This window comes from Theropithecus gelada, chromosome 6 (assembly GCF_003255815.1).
Source record: "Theropithecus gelada isolate Dixy chromosome 6, Tgel_1.0, whole genome shotgun sequence".
NCBI lineage: Eukaryota > Metazoa > Chordata > Mammalia > Primates > Cercopithecidae > Theropithecus > Theropithecus gelada.
In genome coordinates this window covers 56074570-56094172 of record NC_037673.1, presented here as the reverse complement: position 1 = coordinate 56094172, position 19603 = coordinate 56074570, and the positions used below count along the sequence as shown (strand labels likewise).

The 19603-nt window shown below is 37.9% G+C and overlaps 1 protein-coding gene across 13 annotated transcripts in view; it reads left to right on the top strand.

Annotated features, from left to right (window-relative positions):
- The window catches only part of PDE4D (phosphodiesterase 4D), a 1562006-nt gene that overhangs the window by 1343064 nt on the left and 199339 nt on the right, over positions 1-19603 (top strand). For 11 of the 13 annotated variants that reach the window (XM_025387155.1, XM_025387158.1, XM_025387154.1 and 8 more), the window contains 2 exons: positions 6698-6771; positions 11843-11892. In XM_025387155.1, coding sequence (XP_025242940.1) covers positions 6698-6771; positions 11843-11892 — 124 coding nt within the window. The remainder of the gene's footprint in view (positions 1-6697; positions 6772-11842; positions 11893-19603) is intronic. The other 2 variants (XM_025387164.1, XM_025387165.1) reach the window with 1 other exon arrangement.

Here is a 19603-nt window from a genome sequence, read left to right as displayed (position 1 = left end):
AGGTCGGGAGTTCAAGACCAGCCTGGCCAACATAATGAAACCCTGTCTCTACTAAAAATACAAAAAATTAGCTGGGCGTGGTGATGGGTGCCTGTAATCCCAGCTACTTGGGAGGCTGAGGCGGGAGGATTGCTTGAACCTGGGAGGTAGAGGTTGCAGTAAGCCAAAATCATTCCATTGCACTCTAGCCTGAGTAACAGAGCAAGACTCTGTCAAGAAAAAAAAAAAAAGAAAGAAAACTTATAATTCTGTATCTAAGACCTGAGAGAGAGGTGAACAGACAAAATATGGCATAGCAATGTAAGTAACATCACCAAACAGAACCAATCATTCCAGTTTGAGTTCATTCAAGTAGCTATTCTTGTTTCTAACCAAATTATCTAGGTATTATTATAAGAAAAAATATATAAATAGTTAATAAAAAATGAAAAAAGATCTGTGTATGACATATGGTCTTTTATATCAAGTAGTATTTATTAATCTGCAACAAATAGATTAATAAATTGGACTTGAACCCTATCATCAGTGCTCTTAAATTCCAAGGAAATCTAGTCTTTTACCTAATTAGACATTTTCTGTAGTGTACCTATAATCTCCAAGAAAAAAAAAAACTAAGAATTTCAAGATACTGGGAAATACACACACACACACACACACACACACACACACACAATTTAGTTTTATATATATATATATTATTTATATATAAAAATACATATAATATATATTATATATAATAATTATATATAATATATGAATATATATAATTATATATATAATTTAGTCCATATTAGTAAGCTATTTAAATAAAAAAGATGTGTACTTAGTATACTTGAAAATAGAACTTGGAATATAAATCAACTCTGTATAATTTATAGGCATATCTGATGCCCAAAAATAATCCCATAATATATTAAGACTTTGCTTATGATTAGCTAAGTGACTCACAATACCTTGTAGAGAGTGGTCATTACTCAAGAGGCTGCTGATTTTTTTTTTTTTTAAGTGGCTTCATCACGATTTTCACAAATGGCCTTTTACTGGAGTATAAGACCTGGAAAGCCCCACTAGAATTAAAAACAAAACAACACAAAAAACTGTTAAACCCTGAAGAGTTTCACCACTGGTAGAGCATCTATGGGGAGGTGGGTAAGAGAGAAGTCCCAGTGAGTACGTTTCAGTGGCCTTCTCTTAAACCCTGTTGGACATGATTGGCATATTTTGCTGACCCAATCACTAACTCCTCAAATTTTCTTTAATACAAAGTAGAACACTTACCACTTAACGGTAAGCGCTATTTTAGCATTAATTATTTAAAACTAAAAACATGAGATATTTATGTCACTTGAAGTGATACCAATCTAATTTGTCCTGATATATCATAATTGCTTTCACCAAAGGACAGAAAACAACTGATTTTAGAAAAGTCACTCAGAAAAATATTTAACCAAGTAGGCCAAAGAATTATCCTCTTTTCCTAGCATGCTTTGAAGATTGGAATTTTATACTAAACCTTAATGAAAAAGCTATGCTTCTCAAAAAAACAACAACAACAACAACAACAACAACAAAAAAAAAACATGAAACAAAAACTTTTTGCATAAAAAGTTTGGAAAAATAATAAGAAAAAGAAAAGGAAAATTTTCTAAAATTCCAAACCCCAAAATAACTGCTACTGACATTTTCCTTCATACCCTTTAGATTTATTTTTCTGTGCATATTTTCTTTCCTATGGCTCCTAAAAATGGCCCTACCCTGTCGAAAGTGTTCGAAGATCCTCTCTCAAATCCATCTCGTCTTCTGCCTCTTCTTGAGAACTCATTTCTTTATGCCTGAGTCCATCTCCAAAACACAAAAGGATCCCTCCCTGGTCTTTCCAAATCATGGTTTCCTTTGACGTGAAAAGAATAAAATCCTAAAATAGAGGAGAATTTAGGAAGCCATGCAAAGATATATTGAACATTTTTGGCCAGGCTAAAGCCTGAAACATTTTGGATAGATGTAATTTTCAGAAAGGATCCTATAGTATCTCTCCACAGTCTATCCCGTTGTCTAAAACACTGTCAGGGCTAGAAATTCTTGCTGGTGTTTAACCTAAACTCTTTTCCATCTCTGATTTCTTATGCTTTCCCTTATAAGCTCAGAATCCCTTTGGTCCTCAGAGAAAGTGACAGCTTTAAATTTTTTTTATTTCAATTGTTAAAGTATTCTCTTGTGTTTGTTTTGAAATCTTTTGGTGTGGGTGTTTCCTTAGGCACCAAGGCTAGAGAGGAATCCCACTGGAGTGCACTCAGCAACTGACCGTTTTTTCCTGGCCAGAGTTCTTGGGGGCCAAGGAGCACTAAGGAGGCACAATGCTGATAAACTGTAGGAAACCCTTCTCTGCAGTCAGCTGCCTCCGGACTCAGTGATCCCAGGATCTGTGACACAACTACCCTGTAGTAAAACTCTAAGTTGACTAGAATTCTCATGTGGAAGTGTGTAATGTTAAATGAAGTAGACTCTGATGAAAGAGAAAACAGGGAAACCCAAGCATTATGCTGGATCCCTGGAGAAACCCTCACATCTTTCAGACTAAGGAGATATTCCTGATTTGAAAATACAGAGGCAGGAGAATAACTTGAACCCAGGAGGCAGAGGTTGCGGTGAGCCGAGATCGCGCCATTGCACTCCATCCTGGGGCACAAGAGCAAAACTCCGTCTCAAAAAAAAAATAAAAATAAAAAAAATACAGGGTAGGAACAACAACTACATCTTTTTACCTTTACTCTAACCAAAGTACAGCACCTGGGAGACTTCTAGGATAAAAAATGCAGTAGTTATTAATACTATAGAATATTACCATTTAGTTGGTAATAAAATATAACCAATATTCTCATATCCCTGCCTGTCCCTCAGCCACTTCACCCAGCAGCAACAATCTTGTGGCCTCATCACCATCCCCAAGCTTGCAGACTGTGCTAGGCCCTCCCTGCCAGGCTGTGAAAGAAGATAGTCACCTCGTTTCATTTGGTGCTAATTTTTTAGCTTTTCTTTAGCCTTAATTAGTTTAGATTACAGCTACTATCTTCTGGACATCTAAGTTCTTTTTACGATCGAACCGTATAAAATTGTCTATCAACCATTTCTGGTGTACAAACCAGCAATTTCATACGGTTTAAACAAAACATAACTTGGAAAGAGATTTTCTTTTCATAAAAATGACCTTTCTATTTTGTAAATAAGCATAACTTGACTCCGGCTTTTTCCGGAGGTAAGACCGAAGTGATGAATCTCTTCCAGCGCGGGTTGCCGCTGTCTCCACCGCCAGTGGCACCTCCACCTCATGGTCTGTGTTTTACCGCCATCTAGTGTTAGCAAGTGTATATGGTTACGAAAAACAATCCTCAAAACCATTTATTTTCCTCTTTTTCTTAGGCTATAATGTTCAGCTGTTTAAGTGTTAAATGATAACTGCATTTTCCTGCTATTTTCAGTGATTTCTACTGTTTAATAAATGTTTAGAAGCACCTAAGGAGATCCGAGAGTAGTGTATGTAAATAACATTGAATTCTTCCCCATGGGCTAATACATGAACCATCTTTGTCTAAAATTTTTCTGTAAAACTACCAGTATTTCTTTCCTAAGGAATATATATTTCTCATGATTCCCAATGTATTTTTGACATTTATTGGCTATACTTTTGCTTGGTGGGGCAGAAGAGAAAGAAATGACCTTAATTTTCTAACCAATGAGCTCTGTGGAAGAAACCTCAGGGACCTTTTTGGTTAGCAAGCATTAAGAAGTAAGGACAATTGTAAAACGAGCATTAAAGCTTTTACTACAGTTCTTAAAGAGTCGAATTCAGGGGAAGTGAGGGCTGCCCTGAACAAAGCAAAGATCAATGAAATTTTAATTTAGGGGCTTCAGTAAAACGGTTTATAGTTCTCCCCACAGCCTACAGTAACAGATGCTCCCTCTTTGTGCCCTGCAATGAAAGTGAAAGCTTAAAAGACTAACACAGTGATAACAGTGATGACGACACCAAGAGTCAATCAGCGAGGCCCAAGACAACACCCCCTTATAAGATTTGTCTAGAAATGTTATTTACACTTCTGCCAATAAATAGCATATATGTCATACTGTAGAAGATAATAGTTAACACCAAACATAAAATGTATAAAATACTGTTTGTCCTACTGCAAAAAAAATAATAATAATAATAAATAAATCCACACACACAATAAATAATCTAATACTGGCATGCATAGGAAATAACTTCTCTACCAGGTTATTTATTGCAACGGTGTTTGTCAAAAATCAACTTTAAGATAGAAAACCTAAAAGCTGATTGCTAGTGGCCAGGCAACTGAATGTCTGAAGGAGAGACTGGTAGATAGATTTCTTTTTTCACTTTTTATTTTGAAGTATTTCATATATATAAGAGAATATAGCTGGTAATTATGTAAAATATAAAGAATAATACTAAAATGAACAGTTTAGGAAATAGAACAGTATCAGTATTTTAATGTCCCCTGAATGTCCCTCCCCAGGTTAATCTGTTTCTATTGCCTCTTTTCAGAAATAACAATAATTTTGATTTTTATCTCAATCATTGAAGGGGAGACTTTTTGCTTTGTACTCTTTTGTTTAAATTCTGAAGCATGTCAAGATATAAATTATACAAAAATAAATTTTAAACTAAAAACCAAGACAAAATAATATTAAATTAGATTATTTATTAAATTAGTATTATAACAGAGGCAAAAACTCCTCTACAGAAATTTTTCTTTTCGTGACTGATGTTTCCTTTCAAATGGCCATAGAAAATAAGTTGCCTGCAGCTCTATGCCTATTTACCCAGCTGTCAACTGCAATGAACTTAACTATTATGTATGGGAATAAAACTCTCAGAATTCTGGAGTTAAACATTTTGCCTAGGAAAGGGATCAATTAGCTGGTGCAATGATTTTATCTTAAAGTCTTCATTAGTGTGTTTGATATTCACTTCTTAAAATATAAATTAAGCCTGCATGATTTAATGACAGTGGATCATTTATCCGATTTACTTCTGCATCATTCAAGATTTCATGCCTAATGAAAGACATCGTGGTCTGATGTCAGCAGTTGGCTATTTGAATACTCCATCATAGGCAGTGTGACCTTTCAGAGCTGTGGGTTGTTTATATGAGATAATGAGCCAGGTTTTTCCAGTGACTGAGTTAATCATGGTTGGCTTCTTAGGAAGCAGCATTAACTCCTTTAGGGGAAAATGCTGTACGTCACTGTCCCAAAGTGTACACAGCTCTCCATTGACTTATACAAACGAACATCAATTTCATAATCAAAAACAACAACAACAAAACAGAGTCTGGGACATTTTTGTCTTTAAAAAAAAAAAATTAGACTGATTTTAGTCTAGGTCCGTGCCAGATGAAAAATTTCTGAAAACAACTCTGGAACCTTTGGAGCAATTAAAAAATTGGACTCTTGAATTACCAATGCTAAGCATTAAGTAAATTTCCCATGTGCATGCCAAGTCATTAAGTCAAAAGTAACGCTGCCATCATGGGCTAATATTGGCTGAATGCTTTCTATTTGCCAGGCACTGTTCTTGGCACCAAACCTGTCATTCCATATACTCCTCACAATTCTACGAGGTAGGTATCACCATCCCAGTTTTCCAGGTTAGGAAGCTGAGGTACAAAGAGGTTGCATATCTAGTCCAAGTTCACACATTTACTACATAACAGAGCCAGACAGTCTGGGTTGTTACATAATACCTACTCAGACATTTGGAATCTGTGTTTTACATAAACTTAGCACTCTAGCTGTCACCCAAATCACCTATAATCCCATCTAATATGGGTTTGACCCTGGGGAAACTTGCCCATTTCAGGAAAAAGAGAGGAGGGAAGAAGGAGAAAAGGCTCTTGGAACCTTCTCCTAGGCTCACTTCCAGTCCGTTGGCTACTTTTTAGTTCCACATGGAATTAGAAAAAGTGACTGTTAGAGATAGTGATGCCTATTGGTCCTGCCTTGTCATGTGTGTGGGCATGTTGTGTCTATGTATTCATTTAGTCAACCAATTTTTATTGAGTATCTTCTGTGTGCCAAGCATTGTGCATGTACAGGGCAGTAGCATTTTACATAGGAAATGCATCCCTGAGAGTTTCTTACAATGCACAATTCAGATAACCTTAACAAAAGAAAGCAATGTCTGCTTACTAGCTAGAGTAGCCATGTAGCAAAGGTAGAAAAACAGTTTAAAATTCACTTCACTTGCCAACTTAAAATTATGGGATTCTTAATCAATTTTTGAAGAGATTTGGGAGTAGGGAATTTTTTTATCCCTAAAGTGAGATTTATTAGCATTTTATATTATACTATTTGAAATGTGCATAAAATGCAATCATGTTATCTGTATATCGCCTGGAATATTGTCTTGGTGACTAAGGAACCCAGAAATACTGTGGAAACTGCTGCTACTGTCACCATATTCACAGACAATAGGGAGAGATTTCTGGAAAATCCCTGCAGTCTGGCCTCTCTGGATTTCCTGTGGATACCTACAAACTTCACTAAGTGTTGGGAGATTCTTTAGTGGTATATGAAACTAAGTTTCAAGCAATATCAAGTTTTCTGTTAACAAACCATTTTCAAGTGTATTTAAAATGGCCTTAGTTCAAGAAGTTTCAAGAATCCTTTCTTGTTGTAGGTCTTGGCCAGTCTGCGAACTGTACGAAACAACTTTGCTGCATTAACTAATTTGCAAGATCGAGCACCTAGCAAGTAAGATATCCTTTTTTCCCCTCTTTTTGCTGAACTTTTATATAAGTTTTCTCAACTTGATTGAACCCAAGGCAATATGTTAGACTTCTCTGTGTTGTTGCCACGTTGTCTAACCGTGTATACTAAGTCATATGATGTCCTGTTAATTTTCTATAAATACTTTGTGGTGATGGTTCTAATATCAGAAATGAAGCAGTATGACAAATAAATATGGTGATTCCATCTGTCAGAAATCATCTGGCATGATCAGTCCTCTGCCCAGTTATTTACACTCAGGGTAACTTTATAGTTTTGGCTTACTTCATAAATTAACCGTGGGTGAATAATCTCATCACACCTTAAGATCAGCTGAAAGTCATCCTCTCAGGACAACGATGATTTGGAGAAGTGACATCTCATAGCAAAGACCTTTGATTCTCCTGCTGTTACTGACTTTCAGATCAGCAGCATTCATGGAGCAATTAATAGAATTGTGGTTTATATAACAACAGGGAAAGCATTTGAAAGATGGGAAATGATTATCATTTCAGGTTCTTGATAAAGGCAAAAAAATCTAAAAAGATAAAAGTAATTTTTCAATATTAAATGGAAAACTGGTTTGCTATTATTTCAATGTCCTTTTTTTTTAAAAAAATCTGTTATTAATAAGAAATAAGATATTAAAATACAAACTTCAAATAATTTTCCAGAAGGAAAAAAAGCATTTAAATCAATATTAAGAGGATAGTGAATATAAGTATATTATAACTTTTTTTTTTTTTTTTAAATGGAGTCTTGCCCTGTCGCCCAGGCTGGAGTGCACTGGCGCGATCTTGGCTCACTGCAAGCTCCACCTCCTGAGTTCACGCCATTCTTCTGCCTCAGCCTCCCAAGTACCTGGGACTACAGGTACCCACCACCACACCAGGCTCATTTTTTTTGTATTTTTAGTAGAGACGAGGTTTCACCCTGTTAGCCAGGATGGTCTCGATCTCCTGACCTTGTGATCCACCCGCCTCGGCCTCCTAAAGTGCTGGGATTACAGGCGTGAGCCACCGCGCCCGGACGGAACTACAACGCATCTAAGTGTATAACATTTCATAGTAGTTAGTACTTCTTAAAAACAATGAAAAATCTGAACTTTCCATTTCATAATAATAAAATTGACCTCCCAAATTCACAGTTTTTATTATCAAAAATAGCTCTGGTCATTATTCAAGTACTTCTTGTGATAGAAAAAAAAGTTTTAAAAAATCAATATAAATGTAACAATGCAAGTTATTGGAATGGAACCCATTAGATTCTGTTTTTCCAGATAATGAATTTTCACAGTCCTATTCTCTCAGCCCGAACACTTCTCATCTTCTTCTTCCTCTCTTCATCTACTGGGCTAATTGTCATTCATTCTTTGGATTGCAGCTTAAATAAAATTCCTTTTGAAGCACTGCCCCTGGCAATACCCAACATAGACACACTCACAAGCCCTAATCAAAGTGACGTGCCTTTCCATCTCTGTCTGGTACCTGATTCCTGTGTTAGCACATATCTCTCTGTGCTCCTGTTGCCTGTTTGTCTACTGGGATGCTCCTGAACACTGTCAGTTCCCAGTGAGTAGGAATGTAGTTGGTTCACATTTGTATTCCATGTGCCTAGTATAATACAGAGTCTTATCAGTCTGCAAAGGCCTATTCACTGAAAGGGTAAAGTAGTAACTCAGCATGTAAAATCTGAGGGCATGCTTTGAGGTACCCCTTCATTACCAATCACATTTTCCATGTAACATGGCCGCACAATATCACACTGACCTCAGCGGCCCCCTTGGGCTTTGGGGATTTGGTAGCTTATAAGATCAGTCACCTCCCCCTTAGAAAGTCTCAGCTCTGCGGAAGAAATGAAGTTACTGGTTGTCACTCCCAAACTTTTTAGTCTTGAATTTTACCCAGGAAACTGGGAGTTTTGTCTTTAAAAGGTGAACAAGAAACTCCGTTTATGCTTCCTTTATATATAGTCACCTGGATACCAGCATTTAAATCTGTGGCAGGCAGGCAAATAGTTGATCAGTCAGGCTCCAGAGATGATCTGAGGCCTGTTTCTCTGCAAGACAGAAGTTTTCAGCTGACATACAGGGACAGAACAGATTGAAATGGAAAGGAGGAGCTAGAAGAAAACAGAAAATCATAGCTTAAGCCTGAACTTCCTCTCTGCCTTGACAATGCCCAGGGTGACATCTAACCAAACAGTGTTATCTGGCAGACTCTAAGTAAAGGCCACTGTGGTCTTCCTTTTGGTCAATGCAAATTTGTGCCTCCATTACTGATTCAAACCAAATCGGCTTCTTTGGGTATCAGAATAGTAGGATTCAATCTATACACGGCTAAACTCAATTCTGTTCAGCGAGAACAAAGTGCTGTAACTCTGCCTCATCACATGATGACCCTGGAGGAACCAGAACTTTCTCGCTAGGCACTCACAGAGCCGCTAGAACATTTCCAAGCTCATCCTTGGATTTTGTGGAAGGCATGTGCTGCTTTGCACAAGCCACTTTTTTTTTTTTTTTTTTTTTTTTTTTTTTGAGACGGAGTCTCTTCACTCTGTCACCCAGGCTGGAGTGCAGTGGCATGATCTTGGCTCATTGCAAGCTCTGCCTCCCGGGTTCACACCATTCTCCTGCCTCAGCCTCCAGAGTAACTGGGACCACAGGTGCCCACAACCACGCCTGGCTAATTTTTTGTATTTTTAGTAGCGACAGGGTTTCACCGTGTTAGCCAGGATGGTCTCGATCTCCTGACCTTGTGATTCGCCCACCTCGGCCTCCCAAAATGCTAAGATTACAGGCATGAGCCACTGCACCTGGCCCACACATTGCTGACTTGTTAACACACTACTGGTTCCTGTCACCTTGGGTTTTTTGCTTTTGTTTTGCCTTTGTGATTTTTTATTCCACAAGTGAGTTCTGGCTCATTTGTCATTAAAGGAGGTATCGATGCAACCCTGGATCAAAGGATTAATATTTTCTGCTTGTCATTACCTGTTCAGATATCAAGTTCCTGAGTGCCAGTTAATTGTAGGATTGACAGTAAAAGGAGATAATCAGTAACAAGTCAACCATTTGGTTTTCCTAAACTGTAGAGTAGTGTAAAAATATTAATTTCATACCATTCCCAGGCAAAATCAATGGTTTCTAAGTTTTCACAGAGCAAGAACTAAAAAGGAATAATCAGGATATCGATTATTTGAATGATAAACTCTTAGCAAGAAGGTAACAGGTAACACTCTGTTCTGCACAGCAAGACCTCATCTCTTAAAAAAATAAAGTTTTATTAGCCAAGCATGGTGACATGCACCTGTAGTCCCAGCTACTTGAGAGGCTGAGGTGGTAGGGGGAATCACTAGAGCTCAGGAGTTCAAGGCTGCAATGAGCTATGATCACACCACTGCACTCCAGCCTGGGCAACAGAGTGAGACCCTGTCTCAAAAACTTTTTTTTTTTATTTTAAAAAGAAGAAGATAATTACTGGTATATAGACCAGAGCTATTTCAGAGCAGTTGCTTAAAATATTAACCTTTTAGTTTATCGAGTTTAAATTCTCCCCATTTTTCCCCTAACCATTTTATTTTATAATTAAAAAAACTAAAAGAATTCAGAAGTAAAATTTGGTGCATTTTCAATCAAACACAAAATTTTAATCACAAACTGATACCAATAAACTTAAGAGCAATGAAAGGGAGCCAGAGGCTGAGTGGAACTAGTGAGAATTTACAGAATCCCAGGCTGCTTTCCCCAAGTTTCCCGCACCCTGCTAAGAGATTCATCATCTCAGCAAGGCATATTTGAAGAGCCTGATGCTATCGGCACATATGTGAGGCTGTGCATACAGGTTCCACAAAAACATCTAAAACTAAGGCAACAAAGCAGAGCATAGGCCCTAGGATCACATTCATTTAGTTCAAATCTCAGCTTTGTTACTTAAAACTAGTTCTTCAAATTCTCAAAGTTTTGGTTTTGTCATTGGTAAAATGAGAACAATGAAACTTACTTCCTTAAGGCTTATCATGAGGATTAAATGAGATAATTCATTTAAAGTGCTTATTTTGCAATGTCTGATCCACAGGAAGTGTTTATTGTTAGCCATTGGTAGAGGCAATATATATATATATAATTATTATATACCTTATATATGTATCAGACATCTTTGAATGTATCTAAAAGTTTTTTAAATCATTATATTTTAAAAGCTGTCAATTACAAGTAATAACTTTATAAAGTTATATTTCAAAAATGTTGATGGATACTTTATAAATGATATTCTTTTCAACATAATTTATTAAGCACTGACTGAATACTGGATGCATTGTACTAGGCTGTGTAGGGAATATAAGTTAATCAGACAGCATGCTTTTTTTTTTAACTTCAAGGGGTTTATAGTCATTTTGTGGAACTTGGCAAACATCTGAAAACTTAGAGAATACAAGATAGAATTTATTTAAGTACCTTTGGCTTAGAGTATTTCTAAAGCCTCTACTGTATCTATTTGGACAAGCCATTAATATACCTCTCTAACAAAGATATCAGAAATATGAGAATATAAGAAAGGAAATATAAGGAAACAGGAAAAAGTTCAAATAGCTTCTCTAATTATAAGATAGTCTACAATAAATCATTCACTTCTAATAATGTACAGGCAATCATGAGAATATATGCCAACAATAAAAATTTCTTAACCCTGCATTAGGGAAAGCAATTATACATTGACTGCTTTTTCAAATTCAGAGTCTGTACGCCCTGGCTTCAGTCAATAAAATCAGTAAGAATTTCCTCTTCTCTCATGTCCCAGTGACACTTACATCAGCTTTATTTACCCCAAGTCAATCACTGTGAGATTTTACTGCTTTCTTTTTGGACATGTGTGATCTGAGCCATAATACAAAGAACGCCTAGGGACTTGTCTGGCTGGTCTGAAAGAAATCATTTGCATGTCCAAACTTAAAAATAATTCTTTAAAGTAAAAGGCTGTATCTGAAATGACTCAGAGAGCGATCAAATCAACAAGCCCCACATATTTACTGCTTTGTATTTTTCTGTCTTTGTCAGAAGATCACCCATGTGCAACCAACCATCCATCAACAAAGCCACCATAACAGGTAAGAAAGATCTGGAGCTTATTCTTCATGTGTCTAGGAAGAAACCATTTCTGCCAAAAGTCAATAAAACACCAACACCAATTTCATGCTGCAATTTGAAAATGTTAAAGAAATAAATTCTTTCTTCTCTACATTATCATTTCTATCATTGATCTCACAAATTGTCTAAGCTGTTATTTGGAAAATTTTTACTGGTTTACATTTTTTTACTGATGTACATTATTTTTAACCATTTAACTATGTGCTTATACTCATTTGAGCATTGCTCTGGGCATTTGTATTTTGAGAGATGGTGTTACTTTCAAGTCGCTTCCCATTCTGGTTCCACACATGTGTTATTAGCATGATATAATATGTCATCATTTAGTTTAATAAGAGTGAAGGCATAAATAAAAGGAGTAACATGTTGGTTCATCAATATCTCACTTGTGTATAGGAAGGAACATTGTTTCAGTAGTCCAATAAAGAACTGAGAGAGCTGAGAAGAAACTCAGTTTGGGAGGGGAGAGAAGTTAATATACAATACAGATAAAAGTTCAATGAGATCAAAACACAGGGATCTATAAATGTTTGGGAAAGAAAAATAAGAGGAAAGATGAGAGAAGTCAAGTGCATAAAAATAAAATTATCTCAATTCCTATTAGTCTGTTTTAGGCACAGAACTTGACCCCAACTGAACCAAAAACAGAATGCATGATCTCATTTTGCTGAACCTGAAACCAAATTGAACTCTTTTGACTATTTCTTGAAACCCCAATTGATTCATTAAAATAATGGCCTGGAAAAGAAAACCTATGTTTTCTAAAATTGTTACCAGAAGAAAATTAGCATATTCTCAAAACTAAAACATTCTTCATTGGATTCAAGTGTCTTCCTTTAGCTCCAACCTATAATGTGCTAAGGAGCTCTTATTAAGTTATTAGTGAGTACACTTTGGTTGAAATTTAACTTTATCTTGTCCAGATGTCTGTTTCTGTTTGTGGACACCACATTAGAGTTGATTCTGGTATCATTGTTAATGTCATCTTTTCTGAAAGTCATCAAGTGGAACTTATATTTCAATGAATGTTAAATTATTGATTCTCTTCTTCATGTTTCTCTTTCAAAATATTATTGGTAATGACTTCCAGTTATCATTTTATAGTACATATATGATTAACCAGTTTTGTTCTTGATATTGATCAAGAAATGAACAATAGGGCCAGGAGTGGTGGCTCACGCTTGTAATCCCAGCACTTTGGGAGGCCGAGGTGGGTGGATCACTTGAGGCCAGCAGTTCAAGACCAGCCTGGCCAACATGGCGAAACCCCATCTCTACTAAAAATACAAAGCTTAGCGTGGTGGTGAGCACCTGTAATCCAAGCTACTTGGGAGTCTGAGGCAGGAGAATTGCTTGAACCCAGGAGGCAGAGGTTGGAGTGAGCTGAGACTGTGCCACTGCACTCCAGCCTGGGCAACAGAGTAAGACTGTCTCAAAAAAAAAAAAATAAAAATAAAAAGATAAAGAGAGATGAACAATAAAAATTCCTGTATGCTAAAATAAATACTTTGAGTAACTGATTTCTTCTGCCAAAATTCAAATTCAATATAAATGAGGCTAAACTGAGTTGGAGGTGTGGAACTGGATCCCTCTGTTTCTATGCACTTTCCTATGTTGAGGTATGGACAAGCCTACATTTATGACCTTGTACCTGGGGCCTCTAGTGAGAGAAGCCACATGGAAGCTGGTCTTCACGCTGCTTCAGGCACTAGATCTGACCCCTATCAAGAGGGACTACCCTTAACCCCCAATTTTGTAATAAGCAAGAACTGACATTGCTGTTTGAGCAGAATGCAGTGCTATTTTGGTTCCTGGAAGCTTTTTTAGCTTGAGGTCACGTATGAGCTGGCCTCACAGGTGGAGCAGCATTCTGTCTCCCAGAAGAGCAGCATCAGGTACCAGTGGAAATTGTTGTGTCTGACAACAGATGGTTGGGTGCTCAGTGGTCAGGGCAGCTGCCCAGCCACCCCAGCAGATGCCAGACACAGATTAACAGGAGAGAGTAGCTACACTCAAAGGGCACAGACTTGATCTTAAGCATATGTGACAGACCTCACAGAAGCTCCTAGAAATGTATACATAGTAAGGGGGCCCTGGAACCATACCAGAGGGAATTATGAGTCACAGAAATTAAGAAATTAAGGTGAATATGGCCTCATTCATACCCTCAAGCTCCTAACCTGAGGCCTAGGGATGAGGGGGATACAGAAATACCTTATCTAGAAAGGGAAACGAATTAACTGTTGTTACCACTCAGTGCTGCTGGGCTCCTCACAAAGCACAACCGGAAATGAACTGACTAAAACTGGGAATTCATTTTTCTTGCCCAAACGTAGCAAACCAAGGTGGGAACATGGCATAAGGATGGAGGGATGAGGGCAGTAGCAGGGGAAGGTTCCCCTTTCTGAGCCCATTTTGGAAAAAGTGGGCCTTTAAAACTTCAGTACTAGTAATAATAATAGTGGTTGAGACTTTGACATTAGTAAGATTTGAGACACTCAGAAAAGGCAGTGCCTTTCCTCCCTCCGCAACTGACCGCTCAGGCCCCACCCTCCGCAACTGACCGCTCAGGCCCCACCCTCTAGGCTCACTCCCCCTGAAGTTGGAACCTGGCTGTACCTTGGCAGTAGTCCTGGGAAGGGCAAAGAAGTGTTAAAAAGAGTCAGTGAGGCACCCTTAAGATGAATGAGTTCCTGTTGATAGGGGTCAGACCTAGTGCCTGGAGCAGCATGAGGACCAGTTTCCATGTGGCTTCTGTCACTAGAGGCCCCAGGTACAGGTTCACAAATGTAGGCCTGTCCATCCCTCAACATAGGAATAAGGTCTAGAGTAACAGTATAGCCTAACAGTTAAGTTCCTGGCTCATCCAAAAGGCTGCTAGAGCACACAGCTCCAAGTGCCTCTGGAGGGCAACTCCACAGAACATCACGATATGGTCCCCCTAGAATTGTACCACGTGTTTGCTTTGCCTGCCCAGAACTCAAATCATGCTCCATCATGAGAGCTTTGTGGCCCTGGGCAGGTTGCATACCCTTTCTCTGCTCAGTTTCCTTGGCTATATAGTGACACTGCTTCCTACAGTTGTTGTTGGGTTGAATGAGTGAACACACGTGTTGCTCTTAGCATAGTGCCTCACAGAGCCAGCACTTAATACATCTTTTTAAATTCCATTTTGTTGTTATTACTTGGTTTTGTTTTTAGGGCCCACCGTATAGATAGAACTAGGGGTTTCTTCATCAGTTCAGGCTGCCTTAACAGAGTACCATAGACTGGGTGGCTTATAAACAACATACGTTTGTTTCTCACAGTTCTGGAGGCTGGAAGTCTGAGATCAGGATGCCAGCATGGTTGGGTTCTGGTGAGAGCCTTCTTCTCAGTTGCATCAGTGCTCTTTATAAGGGCACTAGTCTCATTTGTGAATGTTGAGTGCTCCACCCTCACAACCTAATCACCTCCCACAGGCCCAGCCTCCAAATATCAACACATAGGGGGTTAGGATATTGAAATGAATTTTGGGGGCACACAAACACTCAGTCCATAACAAGGGGTAATGGAAAGAATAAGACAAAGACACAAAGGAAGGAAAGGGAACAGTGAGAGAAAAGCAAGCTTGCAGGATCATAAGAGGAAAACTTATGGGTCCTTAAATTGGCCAAAATGGATGCACTTGCTTTGTGCCCATCAAAATGGGGTCTCCCACTGCTCCCAGCACTGTCTCCTTTATTCTCATCACAATTCACAGATGCTGGTGGCTTTGCGATAGAGATGATACACTGTTGTTCAGGATGAATTTCAAAGTCTAAGAACTCACTTTTGAGTCATAGTTGTTTGACGGAGAAACATTAATTCTCTATCACTTTTCTGTAAACCAACTCTAATTTTAAAAAAGAAGAGTTAAGAACTTCAGCTGTCTACATATGACATACCATGCTTTCTAAGGAGTTGTCCCATAGAATTTACAATACCCTCTTCCTCTTTTCAAGGTTATTACATTTGACATGTGTTAAAGCCAGGGGACTTTGATTTTTTTTATTTTTATTTTTCTTGAGACAGAGTTTTGCTCTTATCGCCCAGGCTGGAGTGCAATGGCGTGATCTGAGTCTCACTGCAACCTCCACCTCCTGGGTTCAAGCAATTCTCCTGCATCAGCCTCCCAACTAGCTGGGATTACAGATGTCCACCACCATGCCCTGCTAACTTTTTGTGTTTTTAGTAGAGATAGAGTTTCACTATATTAGCCAGGATGGTCTTGAACTCCTGACCTCAGGTGATCCACCCACCTTGGCCTCCCAAAATGTTGGGATTACAGGCATAAGCCACTGCACCCAGCCGAGAGTTCGATTTTATAGCATTAGGGTTTTAAAGCAGATAGGTCACTGACCAGTTTTTATTTCCATATATAGTAGGCAAACATACAGATCTAAAATGATCTAACAGTTCCTTAAAAGTAAGGCTTTGAAGTGTGCATTTATAAAAGAGACTTACTACTAAGTAGCTCTTTTGCTCTTTAGTGTGGTATGACAAAGATGATGTGTGTCATTTGGAGCCTGAATGTGAATCCAGTCTCTCCCTTTTGCTTCATTTCCTCATTTTGGAGATTTGAGTACCTAACACTTAGGACTGTTGCAAGAATTCAAGGAGATAAATTATATAAAAGGATAGAGTTCAAGTTGGGCATGGTGGCACACGCCTGTAATCCGAGCTACTCAGGAGACCAGGGTGGGAGGACTGCTTGAGCTCAGGAATTCAAGACCAGCCTGGGCAATGTAATGAGACCTTGTCTCCTAAAGAAAAAAAAAAAATGGAGGCCAGGCATGGTAGCTCATGCCTGTAATCTCAGCACTTTGGGAGGCCGAGGCAGGTGGATCACCAGGTCAGGAATTCAAGACCAGCCTGGCCGAGATGGTTAAACCCCGTCCCTACTAAAAATACAAGAATTACCCCAGCACGGTGTCAGGTGCCTGTAATCCCAGCTACTCGGGAGGCTGAGACAGGAAATCACTTGAACTCTGAGGGCGGAGGTTGCAGTGAGCTGAGATCGGGCCACTGCACTCCAGCCTGAGCGACAGAGTGAGACTCCGTCTCAAAAAAAAAAAAAAAAAAAAGAAAGAAAGAAAAGAAAGAAGGACAGAGTTCCGAATGTGATGAGGAACTCACCAAGTGTTTCTTCCTACAGCCCTGTCCCATGCCTGACTTTTTTGTTGTTGTTGTTCCTAAATCTGACTTAAAAACTGGTAGAATAGAGGTAGCAGAGAATATTGGTGTGTCAGCTTCTTTGGTACACTTCATTTATGATTTTGTTTTCACATAGTCCTGGCATGACATTTTTAGTAATCCTTTTATCACTTAGAGTAAGGCTCACCTACATACATCCTTAATGTATGGTGCACACCAGAAGTAAAGAGTGCGTTGGAACATGAGAGGGTGGCAAAGAGTCAGAGATGCCCACGCCATCCCTGTATTGGGACAGTGATCCCATTTTTGAAGTACAGCCACGTAGCTTGGAGCATAGTCAGTCCCTGCAAGCATTTCGTTTTCAAACAATGTTAGCTCAAGGCCAAGTGTTCTGCAGCCATCTCATTAAATGTTGCTACATCTTCACAGTACCATTTTCAATGTTTCTGAATTTCCATATTTCCAATATGTTTATTTAATCATCTTCAATTAGAGGATTTTCACGCAAGGACTCAACTCTAAAGAAACTTATTTAAATATCTTTATTTTAAAGATGAAAAAACTGAGACCTAGTGAGAGAAGGTGCTGCTTAGTGACAAAGCCGGGAATAAACACGTGGTTCCTTTTTCGAGTCCATGGTCCTTCTTACACCTTTATAAAGTAAAATAACCCATTAGATTTGGGTAGCCTTTACACCCACCATGGAAGTATAGGTTTTAGAGAAAGTAAATGAAGTATTAATATTAACTAATGAGTAATAGATGTGGCATTGTATTATTTGTATATGAGCTTGAAAATTTCTCATCCCAACCTCTCACTGGACATGTCTTTATAGTTATAGCTATTTTGATTATATCTACTTCTTATACCCCAGAGGCATACAGACCAGCAGCCTAAGGCAAAGGACTTCTGGCTTTTGACTTTGGAAAATACAAATTCTTCTACAGGAGCAGTGAAACTAGTACAGCTGCCTGCTCTTTACCTGTAGGGGGAGACACATGATGCAGTGACAAACATAGAACAACACAGACGTGGTTTTAATCTAGAAGAAAAAAAAAAACGGTCTGAGTCTTCATTCCATTTTGTATTTTTTTACCCTGAAGATTCATGGCTTCATTAAAAACAGTAAGTGCATTCTAAATAGAATTTAGTCAATTGGCAAGTAGAGAATTAAAAAGTAAACTACCCAAATAATGCTAGTCTGTTAAAACACAATGAGAAGAAATTTAATCTTATATGTTTATTGTTCTAAAGCACAAGCAGTTTCTAAGAATTAATAAGGGGGAAAAACAATAACGATATTTAACTGGGACAATTTTTTTTTTGTTATCTGGGCTAATCGCTTAATGCTTTGAGCTTATCGAATGAAAGAATCTGAGCAACTATTTCATGGTGACAATAACGATGCTGGCTACTTACTTAGATCTGCCTTGTAAGTCTGTGTGTGTATGATAAAAGCAAGTAGTATATATAATTTTTTAAAACGATATATAGAGACAGCTAATAGATGGGAGCAAGAACCATATAAAGCAGGCAAAAAGGATCTACGTGAGAGAAATATGTAAGTCCTCAGGAGATACTGAAGTAAAACATGTGTTGTGTCAGTGTATAGGGAAGACAGGAGACCCAGCCATTGCCAGAGAAGCCCCACTTCCTCATCAACCACCAGCAGGCAGCAGCATCATGCTGTAGTTCTTTCTTTTTCCTTTAATGGAGTAAAGGTTGTGGCCACACTTTAATAATTGCAGAAAATATGTGTTCATTAATCTTTTTTAAAAATGTGATTAAAAAATGCTGATGATACATTATGTTTAATAGCTTTAATAAAAAATTGATAAAGCATCTAATACATCCAATGACTGTTGGATGTCCTAAATCTTTTAAGCTAATGGAGTTTACTTTTACAAAAATCCTCATTGTAAAAGAATCTTCTGGCAAAATCATTGAACTGAAAGATTTGCATAAATGCATGGAGTATGACTATTTATTAGTTAAACTTACGATCTTTTAGTGCAGTAAAAGTTTTCTTTCTTACAAATTAATTTGTTTTGGCCTTTTATGCTTTTATTTAGATAAGTAGAGCCATACCTATTAATATATAAAAAGATCAGATCTGACACAGTGGCTTTTTGACCAGAGATTGATTGAAGTTAGACTTAGTTTTATGAATAGTGAAAACAAGTGCTATGGCCTAATTGTGAGGGGAAATAATTTAATTGTACCTCTCTTGTCTGAATATCTGATTTGGATGCTTTGTTATAACTTTAATTGAAATAATTAAATGGGGCTGCATATTCATTTAGTCCAGCAAAAAGATTATGAGTCAAGCCACATATGTTAAAAACCCAGCTTTCCTCTTACTAGTTGTCTAATTTTGGTCAATGTACTTAAATTCTCCAAGTTTTGGAGGTATTCTTTATCAGTGAATTCTAACTCAGTGCTTAATATAGTACTTGGTACCCAGAATGTATTCAACAAATGTTACTTATCATTATT